This window comes from Nerophis ophidion, linkage group LG21, assembly GCF_033978795.1.
Source record: "Nerophis ophidion isolate RoL-2023_Sa linkage group LG21, RoL_Noph_v1.0, whole genome shotgun sequence".
In the NCBI taxonomy this organism is placed as follows: Eukaryota; Metazoa; Chordata; class Actinopteri; order Syngnathiformes; family Syngnathidae; genus Nerophis; species Nerophis ophidion.
The window spans coordinates 5288675-5308698 of record NC_084631.1 but is presented as its reverse complement, the minus strand read 5'-3'; the positions used below and the strand labels follow the sequence as shown (position 1 = coordinate 5308698).

The window sequence follows — 20024 nt, the reverse complement described above, 5'->3', positions numbered from 1 at the left end:
CCTTCCTCTCGGTCATATTTTCATAATAATGATCTTGCAGCAGCCAGCGTCATCTCACAAGACCCTCCGGTACCGTGAATGTCATTTAAGTGACGTCTTGGTGAAGATTGATGATCACTCATTTTTAGGTCTATTTTTTTTAAAAGCCTGGCTGGAGATCGACTGACACACCCCCCGCGGTCGACTGGTAGCTCGCGATCGACGTAATGGGCACCCATGATCTAGAGATTCAAAACTTGCATAAAAATACAAATTATAATACTGAATAATGACACATTTTTAATATTTTTTTGGACCAAAACCCTTTGGGGTCCCCGGGATCATAACTGAGTGGAGGCCTAAATGTATATTTTTTATACATATACTGTATTGGTTTTTAAAATAGAAATTATGAAAATGGCCCCCGCTTGCTCTGATTTTTCAGTGTGCGGCCCTCAGTGGAAAAAGTTTGCACACCCCTGGCTTAACATGATAATTATGAATAATTCCGCTAGTAAGCACAGAGCTAAAAATAACATTCAAAATACAAAACATTCTAATGCATTTTATCCATCCATCCGTTTTCTACCAGACTTGTTCAAGAAGTCGCATTAATGGTAAGAAGTATTTGATTTATTATTGGTTAACTTCAGAATAAGAATGTTATTAAAACGAATAAGGGATTTATTATACTCTAAACATGTTGGTCTTACTTAAAAATGCACACATTTAGTTGTATTCAGTGTTAAAAAATATTATATGGCTCTCACGGAAATACATTTTTAAATATTTGGCTTTCATGGCTCTCTCAGCCAAAAAGGTTCCCGACCCCTGGTGTAGATAATAACACTGATCAATGTGACACCTGTGGATGTGAAATGAACACAAGATGTAAATATTAGTGACTAAATACTGTTGGAACTGAACCATATACAGTGATTCATTAGGATAATTGGGGTATGTATGTTCTATTAATGGTGTTTTCATGTCTTTAAACACTCATCATCATCAATCAATGTTTATTTATATAGCCCCAAATCACAAATGTCTCAAAGGACTGCACAAATCATTACGACTACAACATCCTCGGAAGAACCCACAAAAGGGCAAGGAAAACTCACACCCAGTGGGCAGGGAGAATTCACATCCAGTGGGACGCCAGTGACAATGCTGACTATGAGAAACCTTGGAGAGGACCTCAGATGTGGGCAACCCCCCCCCCCCCCCCCTCTAGGGGACCGAAAGCAAGGGATGTCGAGCGGGTCTAACATGATACTGTGAAAGTTCAATCCATAGTGGCTCCAACACAGCCGCGAGAGTTCAGTTCAAAGCGGATCCAAGACAGCAGCCAGAGTCCCGTCCACAGGAAACCATCTCAAGCGGATCAGCAGCGTAGAGATGTCCCCAACCGATACAGGCGAGCGGTCCATCCTGGGTCTCGACTCTGGACAGCCAGTACTTCATCCATGGTCATCGGACCGGACCCCCTCCACAAGGGAGGGGCGGACATAGGAGAAAGAAAAGAAGCGGCAGATCAACTGGTCCAAAAAGGAGGTCTATTTAAAGGCTAGAGTATACAGATGAGTTTTAAGGTGAGACTTAAATGCTTCTACTGAGGTAGCATCTCGAACTGTTACCGGGAGGGCATTCCAGAGTACTGGAGCCCGAACGGAAAACGCTCTATAGCCCGCAGACTTTTTTTGGGCTCTAGGAATCACTAATAAGCCGGAGTCTTTTGAACGCAGATTTCTTGCCGGGACATATGGTACAATACAATCAGCAAGATAGGATGGAGCTAGACCGTGTAGTATTTTATACGTAAGTAGTAAAACCTTAAAGTCACATCTTAAGTGCACAGGAAGCCAGTGCAGGTGAGCCAGTACAGGTATATATGTATGTATATATGTATATAAAGGTATATACAGTACAGGTATATATATATGTATATATGTATATAAAGGTATATACAGTACAGGTATATATGTATGTATATATGTATATAAAGGTATGTATATATGTATATAAAGGTATATACAGTATAGGTATATATGTATGTATATATGTATATAAAGGTATATACAGTACAGGTATATATGTATGTATGTATGTATATAAAGGTATATACAGTACAGGCGTAATGTGATCAAACTTTCTTGTTCTTGTCAAAAGTCTAGCAGCCGCATTTTGTACCAACTGTAATCTTTTAATGCTAGACATGGGGAGACCCGAAAATAATACGTTACAGTAATCGAGACGAGTCGTAACAAACGCATGGATAATGATCTCAGCGTCTTTAGTGGACAAAATGGAGCGAATTATAGCGATATTACGGAGATGAAAGAAGGCCGTTTTAGTAACGCTTTTAATGTGTGACTCAAAGGAGAGAGTTGGGTCGAAGATAATACCCAGATTCTTTACAGAGTCACCTTGTTTTATTATTTGGTTGTCAAATGTTAAAGTTGTATTATTAAATACTAAACTATTTTCTTCAAATGGTGCTGTTTTTGTTCATTTTAGCATGTTAAATTGGTGAAAAAGCAGGAGCTTTGGGGGACGTTATCCCCCCCTTATCCCCCCACCAGACCCCCGGAAATTTTTTCAGTCTTCTTCATTGTGGTCAAATCACATGAGAACTACCGCTGTACGAAATGTGTGACAGGAGTGAAGACGGGGGAAAATGTTGTAATGGAAATGTTTGCCTTCTTGGAGCACGACACAGGCTGGAGGGAATGTGGCACAGAGATGGATGGCAGAGTGTAAAAGGAGGGCACGGGCAAATATTCCAGTTACGGGAATCTGAGCCAAAACCTAAAAAAAAAAAGATAGTTCTGCTTAGACTTCAAGTTCAAAGACAAAGTTGCCGCTTTATTGTTTTGCCATAGAAAAGGTTGCGTCATACAAGGGAGACACTAGTTCGAAACCTTGGCAGTACTATAATGTAGTAATAAATATCACAGGAAAGAAGTTGGAGTCAAAAGGGCCGAAGAAGCTGGCAGCTCAAAGCACACACAGCGAAAAAAGTCAGACAAGGCGATTGACATGCACTATATTGACAAAAGTATTCGGCCACCCATCCAAATGATCAGAATCAGGTGTCCTAATCACTTGGTCCTGGCCACAGGTGTATAAAATCCAGCACTTAGGCATGGAGATTGTTTCTACAAACATTTGTGAAAGAATGGGCCGCTCTCAGGAGCTCAGTGATTTCCAGCATGGAACTGTCATAGGATGCCGACTTTGCAAAAAAATACAGTGACATTTGGTGGAGGAGGAATTATGGTGTGGGGTTGTTTTTCAGGCCCCGGCCACAGGTGTATAAAATCAAGCACTTAGGCATGGAGACTGTTTCTACAAACATTTGTGAAAAAATGGGCCGCTCTCAGAAGATCACTGATGTCCAGTATGGAACTGTCATTGGATGCTGACTTTGCAACCAATACAGTGACATTTGGTGGAGGAGGAATTATGGTGTGGGGTTGTTTTTCAGGTCCCGGCCACAGGTGTATAAAATCAAGCACTTAGGCATGGAGATTGTTTCTACAAACATTTGTGAAAAAATGGGCCACTCTCTGGAGCTCAGTGATTTCCAGCATGGAACTGTCATTGGATGCTGACTTTGCAACAAATACAGTGACATTTGGTGGAGGAGGAATTATGGTGTGGGGTTGTTTTTCAGGCCCCGGCCACTGGTGTATAAAATCCAGCATTTAGGCATGGAGACTGTTTCTACAAACATTTTTGAAAAAATGGGCCGCTCTCAGGAGCTCAGTGATTTCCAGCATGGAACTGTCATAGGATGCCGACTTTTCAAAAAAATACAGTGACATTTGGTGGAGGAGGAATTATGGTGTGGGGTTGTTTTTCAGGCCCCGGCCACAGGTGTATAAAATCAAGCACTTAGGCATGGAGACTGTTTCTACAAACATTTGTGAAAAAATGGGCCGCTCTCAGAAGATCACTGATGTCCAGTATGGAACTGTCATTGGATGCTGACTTTGCAACCAATACAGTGACATTTGGTGGAGGAGGAATTATGGTGTGGGGTTGTTTTTCAGGTCCCGGCCACAGGTGTATAAAAACAAGCACTTAGGCATGGAGATTGTTTCTACAAACATTTGTGAAAAAATGGGCCACTCTCTGGAGCTCAGTGATTTCCAGCATGGAACTGTCATTGGATGCTGACTTTGCAACAAATACAGTGACATTTGGTGGAGGAGGAATTATGGTGTGGGGTTGTTTTTCAGGCCCCGGCCACTGGTGTATAAAATCCAGCATTTAGGCATGGAGACTGTTTCTACAAACATTTTTGAAAAAATGGGCCGCTCTCAGGAGCTCAGTGATTTCCAGCATGGAACTGTCATAGGATGCCGACTTTTCAAAAAAATACAGTGACATTTGGTGGAGGAGGAATTATGGTGTGGGGTTGTTTTTCAGGCCCCGGCCACAGGTGTATAAAATCAAGCACTTAGGCATGGAGACTGTTTCTACAAACATTTGTGAAAAAATGGGCCGCTCTCAGAAGATCACTGATGTCCAGTATGGAACTGTCATTGGATGCTGACTTTGCAACCAATACAGTGACATTTGGTGGAGGAGGAATTATGGTGTGGGGTTGTTTTTCAGGTCCCGGCCACAGGTGTATAAAATCAAGCACTTAGGCATGGAGATTGTTTCTACAAACATTTGTGAAAAAATGGGCCACTCTCTGGAGCTCAGTGATTTCCAGCATGGAACTGTCATTGGATGCTGACTTTGCAACAAATACAGTGACATTTGGTGGAGGAGGAATTATGGTGTGGGGTTGTTTTTCAGGCCCCGGCCACTGGTGTATAAAATCCAGCATTTAGGCATGGAGACTGTTTCTACAAACATTTTTGAAAAAATGGGCCGCTCTCAGGAGCTCAGTGATTTCCAGCATGGAACTGTCATAGGATGCCGACTTTTCAAAAAAATACAGTGACATTTGGTGGAGGAGGAATTATGGTGTGGGGTTGTTTTTCAGGCCCCGGCCACAGGTGTATAAAATCAAGCACTTAGGCATGGAGACTGTTTCTACAAACATTTGTGAAAAAATGGGCCGCTCTCAGAAGATCACTGATGTCCAGTATGGAACTGTCATTGGATGCTGACTTTGCAACCAATACAGTGACATTTGGTGGAGGAGGAATTATGGTGTGGGGTTGTTTTTCAGGTCCCGGCCACAGGTGTATAAAATCAAGCACTTAGGCATGGAGATTGTTTCTACAAACATTTTTGAAAAAATGGGCCGCTCTCAGGAGCTCAGTGATTTCCAGCATGGAACTGTCATTGGATGCTGACTTTGCAACCAATACAGTGACATTTGGTGGAGGAGGAATTATGGTGTGGGGTTGTTTTTCAGGTCCCGGCCACAGGTGTATAAAATCAAGCACTTAGGCATGGAGATTGTTTCTACAAACATTTGTGAAAAAATGGGCCGCTCTCAGGAGCTCAGTGATTTCCAGCATGGAACTGTCATTGGATGCTGACTTTTCAACAAATACAGTGACATTTGGTGGAGGAGGAATTATGGTGTGGGGTTGTTTTTCAGGTCATGGCCACAGGTGTATAAAATCCAGCACTTATGCATGGAGACTGTTTCTACAAACATTTGTGAAAGAATGGGCCGCTCTCAGGAGCTCAGTGATTTCCACTGTGGAACTGTCATAGGATGCCAACTTTGCAACAAATACAGTGACATTTGGTGGAGGAGGAATTATGGTGTGGGGTTGTTTTTCAGGTCCCGGCCACAGGTGTATAAAATCCAGCACTTATGCATGGAGACTGTTTCTACAAACATTTGTGAAAAAATGGGCCGCTCTCAGGAGCTCAGTGATTTCCAGCATGGAACTGTCATTGGATGCTGACTTTGCAACAAATACAGTGACATTTGGTGGAGGAGGAATTATGGTGTGGGGTTGTTTTTCAGGTCCCGGCCACAGGTGTATAAAATCAAGCACTTAGGCATGGAGATTGTTTCTACAAACATTTGTGAAAAAATGGGCCACTCTCAGGAGCTCAGTGATTTCCAGCATGGAACTGTCATTGGATGCTGACTTTGCAAAAAAATACAGTGACATTTGGTGGAGGAGGAATTATGGTGTGGGGTTGTTTTTCAGGCCCCGGCCACATGTGTATAAAATCAAGCACTTAGGCATGGAGATTGTTTCTACAAACATTTGTGAAAAAATGGGCCACTCTCAGGAGCTCAGTGATTTCCAGCATGGAACTGTCATTGGATGCTGACTTTGCAAAAAAATACAGTGACATTTGGTGGAGGAGGAATTATGGTGTGGGGTTGTTTTTCAGGCCCCGGCCACATGTGTATAAAATCAAGCACTTAGGCATGGAGATTGTTTCTACAAACATTTGTGAAAAAATGGGCCACTCTCAGGAGCTCAGTGATTTCCAGCATGGAACTGTCATAGGATGCCAACTTAGCAACAAATACAGTGACGTTTGGTGGAGGAGGAATTATGGTGTGGGTATGTTTTTCAGGCCCTGGCCACATGTGTATAAAATCCAGCACTTAGGCATGGAGACTGTTTCTACAATAATTTGTGAAAGAATGGGCCGCTCTCAGTGATTTCCATCGCAGAACTGTCATAGGATGCCACCTGTGCAACAAATGCAGTTAAATTTGATGGAGGAGGAATTTTAGTGTGGGGTTGTTTTTCAGGAGTTGGTCTTGGCTCACGTACTTAGGCATGGAGACTGTTTCTACAAACATTTGTGAAAAAATGGGCCGCTCTCAGAAGATCACTGATTTCCAGTATGGAACTGTCGTAGGATGCCAACTTTGCAACAAATACTGTGAGATTTGGTGGAGGAGGAATTATGGTGTGGGGTTGTTTTTCAGGCCCCGGCCACAGGTGTATAAAATCAAGCACTTAGGCATGGAGACTGTTTCTACAAACATTTGAAAAAATGGGCCGCTCTCAGGAGCTCGGTGATTTCCAGCATGGAACTGTCGTAGGATGCCGACTTTGCAACAAATACAGTGACATTTGGTGGAGGAGGAATTATGGTGTGGGTATGTTTTTCAGGCCCTGGCCACAGGTGTATAAAATCAAGTACTTAGGCATGGAGACTATTTCTACAAACATTTGTGAAAGAATGGGCCGCTCTCAGTGATTTCCAGCCTGGAACTGTCATAGGATGCCACTTGTGCGACAAATCAAGTTGTGAAATTTCCTTGCTCCTAAAGTCAACTTTCGGCTTTATTTTAAGAAAATGGAAGGGTTTGGGAACAACAGCAACTCAGCCACAAAGTGGTAGGAGTGTGAAATTTGGTGAAGATGGAATTATGGTGTGGAGTTATTTATCAGGAGTTGGGCTTGGCCTCTTAGTTCCGGGGAAAGGAACTTTGAATGTTCCAGGATACCAAAACATTTTGGACAATTCCATGCTTCCAACTTTGTGGGAACAGTTCGGAACAGGGCCCCTTCCTCTTCCAACATGACTGCACCGGTGCACAGAGCAAGGAGCATTAAGGCATGGATGACAGAGTCTGGTGTGGTGTAGCTTGACTGGCCTGCACAGAGTCCTGACCTGAACCCGATAGAACACGTTTGGGATGAATTAGAATGTAGACTGAGAGCAAGGCCTTCTGGACCAACATCAGTGTGTAATATCACCAATTTACTTTTGTAACAATGGGGGAAAATTCCAATAAACACACTCCGCAACCTTGTGGACAGCCTTCCCAAAAGAGTTGAAGCTGTGATAGCTGCAAAAGGTGGATTAACATTTTATTGAACCTTATGGGTTAGGAATGGGATGGCACTTAGAGTTCATATGTGAGTCAAAGCAGGTGGCCAAATATTTTTGGCAATATAGTGTATTTCAAATTGATCTATAAAAATGGTGAAGGAGCGCACGACTAAGACAAAATGACGACGCTAATAGTTATTGGAATAAAAGCGAACTACAGGTTGACATCTCCTGGGGTTGTCACGTGTGGCGAGATGATGCAGGAATAAGTCCGACTGGAAGGACCCAAAGTGAGAAGTGCTCTTGTTCATTGGCGCTCGTAGACCCTGGTGCAGACCACGTCGTCGGCGCCCATGGTCTGGGGGAAAAAAAAAAAAAGGAGTTAAAAAGAATGCCGGATGTTTTTTTTTTTGTTTGGCCTAAATCCGTGTTGTCTTTACCAGGATGAGCTTGCCGTCGTTAGTCATTTCCCGGGTCCAGGAGGTTTTAGGCCCCTCCCCTTTCTGCAGGGTCTGCTCGCAGCTGATCTTGCTGTCCGTCTCCCAACGCGGAAAACTCTGGACAAACAGTGAAATGCATCGATAAAGTAGTTGGAGACACAAGTATGCAGTAGTACAGGGGTCGGGAACCTTTTTGGCTGGGAGAGCCATGAAAGCCAAATATTTAAAAATGTATTTCCGTGAGAGCCATATCATATTTTTTAATACAGAATACAACTAAATGTGTGCATTTTTAAGTAAGACCAACATGTTTAGAGTATAATAAATCCCTTATTCGTTTTAATAACATTCTTATTCTGAAGTTAACCAATAATAAATCAAATACCATTAATGCGACTTCTTGAACACGTCTGGTAGAAAACGGATGGATGGATAAAATGCATTAGAATGTTTTTTATTTTGAATGTTATTTTTAGCTCTGTGCTTACTAGCGGAATTATTCATAATTATCATGTTAAACCAGGGGTGTCCAAACTTTTTCCACTGAGGGGCGCACACTGAAAAATCAGAGCAAGCGGGGGCCATTTTCATAATTTTTATTTTAAAAACCAATACAATATATGTATAAAAAATATACATTTTGGCCTCCAGTCAGTTATGATCCCGGGGACCCCAAAGGGTTTTGGTAAAAAAAAATATTAAAAATGTGTCAATATTCAGTATTATAATTTGTATTATTATGCAAGTTTTGAATCTCTAGATCAGGGGTGCCCATTACGTCGATCGCGAGCAACCAGTAGACCGCGGGGGGTGTGTCAGTCGATCTCCAGCCAGGCTTTTAAAAAAAATAGACCTAAAAATGAGTGATCATCAATCTTCACCAAGACGTCACTTAAATGACATTCACGGTACCGGAGGGTCTTGTGAGATGACGCTGGCTGCTGCAAGATCATTATTATGAAAATATGACCGAGAGGAAGGCGAGAAACACTTTTTATTTCAACAGACTCTCGCGCCGTACCTTCCGTCAAAACTCTAAAGGCCGACTGCACATTTCCTATCTTCACAATAAAAGCCCTGCTTCATGCTGCCTGCGCTAACTAAATACAGTCTCTGAAAACTGGCGTGCACAAGCGATCCCTCAGAAAGCTGGCGTGCACATCACTTGTGCACGCCAGCTTTCCGAGACTCTCCACCCACATTTAATGCCAAACAAACACTTACCAATCGACGGATTTAAGTTGCTCCAGTGTCACAAGATGCGAAACTTCCGATCATTGGTCTGCACATTTTACCGGCGATGCTAAGGCAGACATGGCCGAATAGCGTCAATAGCTATTCGCTCAATAGCCTCAGTTTCTTCTTCAATTTCGTTTTCGCTATCTGCCTCCATACTCCAACCATCTGTTTCAATACATGCGTAATCTGTTGAATCGCTTAAGCCGCTGAAATCCGAGTCTGAATCCGAGCTAATGTCGCTATATCTTGCTGTGCTATCCGTATTGGCATCACTGGATGACGTCACAGGAAAATGGACGGTGGCATCAATGATTGCGAAAATCAGGCACTTTAAAGGGGAACATTATTACACTTTCAAAAGGGGTAAAAACAATAAAAATCAGTTCCCAGTGGCTTGTTGTATTTTTTGAAGTTTTTTACAAAATTTTACCGGTCCCGGAATATCCCTAAATAAAGCTTTAAAGTGCCTTATTTCCGCTATCTTCGAAACCACTATCCATTTCCCTGTGACGTCATACAGTGCTGCCAATACAAACAACATGGCGGTTACCACAGCAAGATATAGCGACATTAGCTCGGATTCAGACTCTGATTTCAGCGGCTTAAGCGATTCAAAAGATTACGCATGTATTGAAACAGATGGTCGGAGTATGGAGGCAGATAGCGAAATTGAAGAAGAAATTGAAGCTATTGAGCGAATAGCTATTGACTCTATTCGGCCATAGCGTCGGTGTACCTAATGAAGTGGCCCATAGCTTGGCTGCCTTATTAGCATCGCCGGTAAAATGTGCGGACCAAACGATCAGGACTTTCGCATCTTGTGACACTGAAGCAACTTAAATATCTTGATTGGTAAGTGTTTGTTTCGCATTAAATGTGGGTATCTAGTTTCAAATGTACATGCAGCTAGCGTACATAGCATGTTAGCATCGATTAGCGTAGCATGTTAGCATCGATTAGCTGGCAGTCATGCTGCGACCAAATATGTCTGATTAGCACATAAGTCAACAACATCAACAAAACTCACCTTTGTGATTTAGTTGACTTAATGGTTGCAAATGCATCTGCAGGTTATCCATACATCTCTTTGCCATGTCTGTCTTAGCATCGCCGGTCAAATGTGAAGACACTCTGGTACATTCAATGGGGGTCTGGCGGCAGATTTCTTGCCAGCGGTGCAACTTGAATCCCTCCCTGTTAGTGTTGTTACACCCTCCGACAACACACCCACGAGGCATGATGTCTCCAAAGTTCCAAAAAATAGTCGAAAAAAAACGGAAAATAACAGAGCTGAGACCCGGTGTTTGTAATGTGAAAATGAAAATGGCGGGTGTGTTACCTCGGTGACGTCATCGCTAAAAGACCGATAAACAGAAAGGCGTTTAATTTGCCAAAATTCACCCATTTAGAGTTCTGAAATCGGTTAAAAAAATACATGGTCTTTTTTCTGCAACATCAAGGTATATATTGACGCTTGCATAGGTTTGGTGATAATGTTCCCCTTTCAAGGTTTTTTAGGGATATTCCGGGATGGGTAAAATTTTGAAAAAAAACTTCGAAAAATAAAATAAGCCACTGGGAACTGATTTTCATTGGTTTTAACTCTTCTGAAATTGCGATAATGTTCCCCTTTAACCACATGACTCTGGTTGGCGGTCTTTGGTTTGGACACACCTGATCTGGTAGATTTTAGTAACGAAGAGAATATGGTGGACAAAGACTCGACACAAACTAGGACAACTTAACCGAGTTGCACTGAAGAGTGAGTCATCGTGGTTTGGCTAAAAGATGCTGTTAGTTGATAACTTCGGATTGAGTCATTGTTACTTTGTCGAAATGATGGCGTGTTTGCCTTGGAGACAAACAATCAGAGGCCACCTTTGGGTAAAGTTGGAAGAGCAAAGAGAAGATGTGCTGTGAGACAGAGGGAAAGAATGAAGGTTGACTGTCAGAGCGCAGAGAGTTCAAAGGGTTCGTAAAAAGTTGGCCACGATCGGCGTTTAGAGACTGAGGGAAGGGTGGAGATATGCTATCAGTCCAAATAGGATGAGCGGCCAAGTCAAACAGATTGATGTAATGCCGACAACACGCCCGTCCGTCACGGCTGGGATTCGACAGAGGAATGTTCTCGTGTCCGCGGGTTTACCGTGCAAGGACGCCCGTCCACCGTCGATTCGTTGAACTCCTGTCCCACGGTGAAAGTGATGTGGGTGGTCCGGACGGTGGTGGAGGTCTTAATGGACAGCGTCTCTCCGTCCTGCGTGATCTCCACCAAAGGCTTGGAGGCCGCCTTCACTGCGATCTTGCGGAGCATCACGTTAACGCCTGAGAAACACACGACATACGCCTTCGTCGTTACGTCTCCAAGCCGATCAATGCACACGGGCTATGACAGGGGTCACCAACCTTTTTGAAACCAAGAGCTGCTTCTTGGGTACTGATTAATGCCAAGGGCTACCAGTTTGATACACACTTAAATAAATTGCCAGAAATAGCCAATTTGCTCAATTTACCTTTAATAAATAAATCTGTATGTATAAAATAATGAGTATTTCTGTCTGTCATTCCGTCGTACATTTTTTTTTCCTTTTACGGAAGGTTTTTTTGTAGAGAATAAACGATGAAAAAAACACTTAATTGAACGGTTTAAAAGAGGAGAAAACACGGAAAAAATTGAATTTTGAAACCTATTTTATCTTCAATTTCGACTCTTTAAAATTCAAAATTCAACCGAAAAAAGGAAGAGGAAAAACTCGCTAATTTGAATCTTTTTGAAAAAATCAAAAAAATAATTTATGGAACATCATTAGTCATTTTTCCTGATTAGAATTAATTTCAGAATTTTGATGACACTTTTTAAATAGGTTAAAATCCAATCTGCACTTTGTTAGAATATATAACAAATTGGACCAAGCTATATTTCTAACAAAGACAAATCATTATTAATTCTAGATTTTCCAGAACAAAAATTTTAAAAGAAATTCAAAAGACTTTGAAATAAGATTTGAATTTGATTCTACAGATTTTGTAGATTTGCCAGAATTCCTTTAATTTTGATTTTAATTTTAATTTAATTTAAATTAATTTAATTTAATTTTAATCAGAATTTCTTGGGTACTGATTAATGCAAAGGCTACCAGTTTGATACACACTTAAATAAATTGCCAGAAATAGCCACTTTGCTCAATTTACCTTTAATAAATAAATCTATATATAGATAAAAAAAAATGGGTATTTCTGTCTGTCATTCCGTCGTACTTTTTTTTTCCTTTTATGGAAGGTTTTTTGTAGAGAATAAACGATGAAAAAAACACTTCATTGAACGGTTTAAAAGAGGAGAAAACACGGAAAAAATTGAATTTTTAAACCTATTTTATCTTCAATTTCGACTCTTTAAAATTCAAAATTCAACCGAAAAAAGGAAGAGGAAAAACTAGCTAATTTGAATCTTTTTGAAAAAATTTAAAAAATAATTTATGGAACATCATTAGTCATTTTTCCTGATTAAAATTAATTTCAGAATTTTGTTGACACTTTTTAAATAGGTTAAAATCCAATCTGCACTTTGTTAGAATATATAACAAATTGGACCGAGCTGTATTTCTAACAAAGACAAATCATTATTTCTTCTAGATTTTCCAGAACAAAAATTTTAAAAGAAATTCAAAAGACTTTGAAATAAGATTTAAATTTGATTCTACAGATTTTATAGATTTGCCAGAATTCCTTTAATTTTAATTTAATTTTAATTTTAATTTAATTTTAATTTTAATTTTAATTTTAATTGTATTTTAATTTTAATTTAATTTAATTTTAATCAGAATTTCTTGGGTACTGATTAATGCAAAGGGCTACCAGTTTGATACACACTTAAATAAATTGCCAGAAATAGCCACTTTGCTCAATTTACCTTTAATAATTAAATCTATATATAGATTAAAAAAAATGGGTATTTCTGTCTGTCATTCCGTCGTACTTTTTTTTTCCTTTTACGGAAGTTTTTTTGTAGAGAATAAATGATGAAAAAAAAACACTTCATTGAACGGTTTAAAAGAGGAGAAAACAGGAAAAAAATGAAAATTTAATTTTGAAACATAGTTTATGTTCAATTTCGACTCTTTAAAATTCAAAATTCAACCGCAAAAAAGAAGAGAAAAACTGGCTACTTTGAATCTTTTTAAAAAATAATTTAAGGAACATCATTAGTAATTTTTCCTCATTAAGATTAATTTTTAGAATTTTTGTTTTAAATAGGTTAAAATCCAATCTGCACTTTGTTAGAATATATAACAAATTGGACCGAGCTGTATTTCTTAACAAAGACAAATTATTATTTCTTCCAGAATTTCCAGAACAAAAATTTTAAAAGAAATTCAAAAGACTTTAAAATAAGATTTAAATTTGATTCTACAGATTTTATAGATTTGCCAGAATTCATTTAATTTTAATTTAATTTTAATTTAATTTTAATTTTAATTTTAATTAAATTTAAGTTTAATTTAAATTTAAATTTAATTTAAATTTAATTCAAATTTAATTTTAATTTAATTTAATTTAATTTTAATCAGAATTTCTTGGGTACTGATTAATGCAAAGGGCTACCAGTTTGATACACATTTTAAAAAATTGCCAGAAATAGCCCATCCATCCATGTTCTACCGCTTATTCCCTTTCGGGGTCGCGGGGGGCGCCGGCGCCTATCTCAGCTACAATCGGGCGGAAGGCAGGGTACACCCTGGACAAGTCGCCACCTCATCGCAGGGCCAACACAGATAGACAGACAACATTCACACTCACATTCACACACTAGGGTCAATTTTAGTGTTGCGCCAGAAATAGCCAATTTTCTCAATTTACCTTTGATTTGCCAGAATAATCTCTTTGAATTTTAATCATAATAAGTTTGAAGAAGTATTTCACAAATATTCGTCCAGAAGCTAAAATGAAGAATTAAATGTATTTATTATTCTTTACAATAAAAAAAAAAAAAATTACTTGAACATTGATTTAAATTATCGGGAAAGAAGAGGAAGGAATTTAAAAGGTAAAAAGGGCTACTTCTTGGGTACTGATTAATGCAAAGGGCTACCAGTTTGATACACATTTTTAAAAATTGCCAGGAATAGCCAATTTGCTCAATTTACCTTTAATAAATACATCTATATATATAAAATAATGGATATTTCGGTCTGTCATTCCATCGTAAATTTTTTTTACCTTTTACGGAAGTTTTTTTGTAGGGAATAAATGATGAAAAAAACACTTAATTGGACGGTTTAAAAGAGGAGAAAACAGGAAAAAAATGAAAATTGAATTTTGAAACCTATTTTATCTAAAATTTCGACTCTTTAAAATTCAAAATTCAACCGCAAAAAAGAAGAGAAAAACTGGCTACTTTGAATCTTTTTAAAAAATAATTTAAGGAACATTATTAGTAATTTTTCCTGATTAAGATTAATTTTAGAATTTTTGTTTTAAATAGGTTAAAATCCAATCTGCACTTTGTTAGAATATATAACAAATTGGACCAAGCTATATTTCTTAACAAAGACAAATTATTATTTCTTCTAGAATTTCCAGAACAAAAATTTTAAAAGAAATTCAAAAGACTTTGAAATAAGATTTAAATTTGATTCTACAGATTTTATAGATTTGCCAGAATTCATTTAATTTTAATTTAATTTTAATGTAATTTAATTTTAATTTTAATTTAATTTTAATTTAATTTTAATTTTATTTTAATTTAATTTTAATTTAATTTTAATTTAATTTTAATTTAATTTTAATTTAATTTAAATTTTAATTTAATTTTAATTTAATTTTAATTTAATTTTAATTTAATTTTAATTTAATTTTAATTTAATTTTAATTTAATTTTAATTTAATTTTAATTTAATTTTAATTTAATTTTAATTTAATTTTAATTTAATTTTAATTTAATTTTAATCAGAATTTCTTGGGTACTGATTAATGCAAAGGGCTACCAGTTTGTTACACATTTTAAAAAATTGCCAGAAATAGCCCATCCATCCATCCATCCATTTCTACCGCTTATTCCCTTTCGGGGTCGCGGGGGGCGCCGGCGCCTATCTCAGCTACAATCGGGCGGAAGGCGGGGTACACCCTGGACAAGTCGCCACCTCATCGCAGGGCCAACACAGATAGACAGACAATATTCACACTCACATTCACACACTAGGGCCAATTTTAGTGTTGCGCCAGAAATAGCCAATTTTCTCAATTTACCTTTGATTTGCCAGAATAATCTCTTTGAATTTTAATCATAATAAGTTTGAAGAAGTATTTCACAAATATTCCTCCAGAAGCTAAAATGAAGAATTACATTTATTTATTATTCTTTACAATAAAAAATAAAAAAAATACTTGAACATTGATTTAAATTATCAGGAAAGAAGAGGAAGGAATTTAAAAGGTAAAAAGAGCTACTTCTTGGGTACTGATTAATGCAAAGGGCTACCAGTTTGATACACATTTTAAAAAATTGCCAGAAATAGCCAATTTTCTCAATTTACCTTTGATAAATAAATCTATGTATATATATAAAAAAAATAGGTATTTCTGTCTGTCATTCCGTCGTACATTTTTTTTCCTTTTACGGAAGTTTTTTTGTAGAGAATAAATGATGAAAAAAAAAACACTTCATTGAACGGTTTAAAAGAGGAGAAAACAGGAAAAAAATGAAAATTGAATTTTGAAACCTATTTTATCTTCAATTTCGACTCTTTAAAATCCAAAATTCAACCGAAAAAAAGAAGAGGAAAAACTAGCTAATTTGAATCTTTTTGAAAAAATTAAATAAATAATTTATGGAACATCATTAGTAATTTTAATTTTAGAATTTTTGTTTCAAATAGGTTAAAATCCAATCTGCACTTTGTTAGAATAAAATACAAATTGGACCAAGCTATATTTCAAACAAAGACAAATCATTATTTCTTCTAGATTTTCCAGAACAAAAATTTTAAAAGCAATTCAAAAGACTTTGAAATAAGATTTAAATTTGATTCTAAAGATTTTATAGATTTGCCAGAATAATCTTTTTGAATTTTAATCATAAGTTTGAAGAAATATTTCACAAATATTCTTTGTCGAAAAAACAAAAGCTAAAATAAAGAATTAAATTAAAAGCTTGAACATTGATTTAAATTGTCAGGAAAGAAGAGGAAGGAATTTAAAAGGTAAAAAGGTATATGTGTTTAAAAATCCTAAAATCATTTTTAAGGTTGTATTTTTTTCTCTAAAATTGTCTTTCTGAAAGTTATAAAAAGCAAAGTAAAAAAATTAATGAATTTATTTAAACAAGATTAAGTCTTTAAAATATTTTCTTGGATTTTCAAATTCTATTTGAGTTTTGTCTCTCTTAGAATTAAACATGTCGAGTCAAACGAGACCAGCTTGCTAGTAAAAAAAAATAATTTAAAAATAGACGCAGCTCACTGGTAAGTGCTGCTATTTGAGCTATTTTTAGAACAGGCCAGCGGGCTACCTGGTGCCCGCTGGTACCGCGTTGGTGACCCCTGGGCTATGACCTCTGGAGCGCCCCCTGTGGGTTTTGGTCAAGATGCTTTGGAAGCCATGCTAGCATACAGTCGTGGTCAAAAGTTTACATCCACTTATAAAGAACATAATGTCATGGCTGTCTTGAGTTTCCAGTCATTTCTAAAACTCTTATTGTTTTTTTAGAGTGATTGGAGCACATACTTGTTGGTCACAAAAAAAAGTCATGAAGTTTGGTTCTTTTATGAATTTATTATGGGTCTACTGAAAATGTGAGCAAATCTGCTGGGTCAAAAGTATACATACAGCAATGTTAATATTTGGCAAGTTTCACTGCAATAAGGTACTTTTGGTAGCCATCCACAAGCTTCTGGTTGAATTTTTTTGACCACTTCTCTTTAAAGAATTGGTGCAGTTCAGCTAAATCTGTTGGTTTTCTGACATGGACTTGTTTCTTCAGCATTGTCCACACGTTTAAGTCAGGACTTTGGGAAGGCCATTCTAAAACCTTTATTCTAGCCTGATTTAGCCATTCCTTTACCACTTTTGATGTGTGTTTGGGGTCATTGTCCTGTTGGAACACCCAACTGCACCCAGGACCCAACTTCCGGGCTGATGATTTTAGGTTGTCCTGAAGAATCTGGAGGTGATCCTCCTTTGCTGCCAATGGAACTGGTACTTTAAATGGGACAATGAAAAAGGAGGATTACCTCCAAATTAGCGCGCCAGTTGCCAGCTAGTAATTTCCAGCTAGGGATTAGTGCCCTAGCTTCCGGTTCGCAATTATCACTTTAGTTGTCAGCTAGCGATTAGCGCTCTAGTTACCAGCTAATGATTTCCAGACTAGTTGCCAGCCTATCGATTTGTGCACTAGTTGTCAGCTAATTTTTCGTTCAAGTTTGGGATTAGTGCGCTAGTTGCCAGTTAGTGATTAGCGCCCTATTTGCCAGCTAACTATCAGTGGCATTAATGCTATTATTTGAAAATCTTAGTATTGCACAATAACCAGAGGTGGGTAGTAACGCGCTACATTTACTCCGTTACATCTACTTGAGTAACTTTTGGGTTAAATTGTACTTCTAAGAGTAGTTTTTATGCAACATACTTTTACTTTTACTTGAGTATATTTACAGAGAAGAAACGCTACTTTTACTCCGCTCCATTTATCTGCGATCAGGTCGCTACTCGCTACTTTTTTTTATTGATCTGTTAATGCACGCTTTGTTTGTTTTGATTTTGTCAGACACGCGTTCAAAGTAGGATCCACGCATGCCTGCGTTTCACCAATCACATGCAGTCACTGGTGACGTTGGACCAATCAAACAGAGCCAGGTGGTCACATGACCGTCACACGTAGAACTCGACATGTTGAAAAACTTATTGGGGTGTTACCATTTAGTGGTCAATTTTTCGAAATATGTACTGTACTGTGCAATCTACTAATAAACGTTTCAATCAATCAATCAAAAGTGTAAAGGAAAAAAGACACTTTTTATTTCAACCGTACTTCCCGTCAAAAGCCTAAAGACTGATCGCACAGTTCCTGTCTTCACAATAAAAGTGCCGCTTCATCGTCCCTGCGCTAACAAAATAAGAGTCTCCGAAAGCCAGAGCAAACAAGCTAGCAAGCTACAGAGTTTGCCGCCAATGTATTTCTTGTAAAGTGTATAAAAACCAATATGGAAGCTGGACAAATAAGATGCCAAAAAACAACGACTTTCATGATGTATTCGACAGGAAGGAGGAACTTTTTTTCTCCTCCATTTGAAAACCGGGACGTTATCAGCACTATACTGTCTGATTCCAATCAATGCAAGTCATCAGAATCAGGTAATACACCAACTTATATTGTTGTCTTCATGAAAGATAGGAATCTATATGTTAAACATGCATGTATATTCATTAAAACACCTTCAACATGTGAACAAAAACGGAAAAATAAATAAATATAAATTATATACTGTATATATATATATATATATATATATGATGTGTATGTATATGTATATATGAGGTAGATCACTTCGACTTGGTCATTTATTAAGTAATTGATTAACGTTGAAAAACTTATTGGGGTGTTACCATTTAGTGGTCAATTGTTCGAAATATGTACTGTACTGTGCAATCTAATAATACAAGTTTCAATCAATCAAATCAATGAATGCCTACTGAGCCTATGGTGCTGTTAAGTTATTGTGGCTCAATTGGCCTTAATTTCATTTTATTTTAATGTATTATTATTTAATATATATTATTGTTTTAGTTGCTTAAGAGATATTCCTGGCTCTGAATTTGCTCGTTGCTATTTTTATGTTTTTGTGCCTTATTTGTTGCCGTAATCATTAAACAAACAGGTTACTCAGCAGTTACTCAGTACTTGAGTAGTTTTTTCACAACATACTTTTTACTTTTACTCAAGTAAATATTTGGGTGACTACTTCTTACTTTTACTTGAGTAATAAATCTCTAAAGTAACAGTACTCTTACTTGAGTACAGTTTCTCGCTACTCTACCCACCTCTGACAATAACAAGGTATCTTTATGATCAATTTAATATAGAAAAAAACATATTTACAAGCTAAATCAGAAAGCGGTCCCCACATCATCCATCCATCAGTTTGGGGGTCTTAGGCCTGAACAACGTTAAGGACTTCAACTTGTAACATTTAAAGTTGGGGTCCTTAACGTTAACATAATTATTCATTTGTTATATTCGTTGTCCTGTTGGAACACACAACTGCACCCAAGACCCAACCTCCGTGGCCCGGATCATGTTTTTGTTATTTTCTGCTGGTTTTGGACTCCCTTAGTTCCTGTTGTTGTGCACCATTTAGTTTGTTTAGTCACCATGGTTACTTATTATTTTCACATGCCTCTGATTGGGGTTCGGGACGCTCACCTGTTTCCCGAGCACTAATCAGAGGCATTATTTAAGCCTGCCCTTGCCAGTCAGTCGGCCTGGCTTCTTTGTTTGCTACACGCAACCGGTTACCGTAAATTTTGCTTGTCTCCTAGCCCGTGCTAAGTGTTAGCTTCCAGTGCGATTGGCACGTGTTTCCTCCCACTTGTTTTCTGTTTTTGGTGCTTCTTTGATTGTTCTGAGAATTAAATCATGTT

General features: G+C 37.8%; 2 protein-coding genes across 2 annotated transcripts in view; one reads left to right on the top strand and one right to left on the bottom strand.

The window, feature by feature from the left end:
- ciarta (circadian associated repressor of transcription a) overlaps positions 1–20024 on the top strand; it is a 243471-nt gene that overhangs the window by 3612 nt on the left and 219835 nt on the right. The window lies entirely within an intron of this gene.
- Positions 2818–20024, bottom strand: part of crabp2a (cellular retinoic acid binding protein 2, a) — a 45258-nt gene continuing 28051 nt past the window's right edge. The window contains exons 2-4 of the mRNA XM_061881654.1: positions 11536–11714; positions 8151–8267; positions 2818–8068 (exon numbers count right to left, since the gene is read on the bottom strand). Of these exons, the coding sequence (XP_061737638.1) occupies positions 8018–8068; positions 8151–8267; positions 11536–11714 (347 nt within the window). The 3' untranslated portion in view covers positions 2818–8017. The remainder of the gene's footprint in view (positions 8069–8150; positions 8268–11535; positions 11715–20024) is intronic.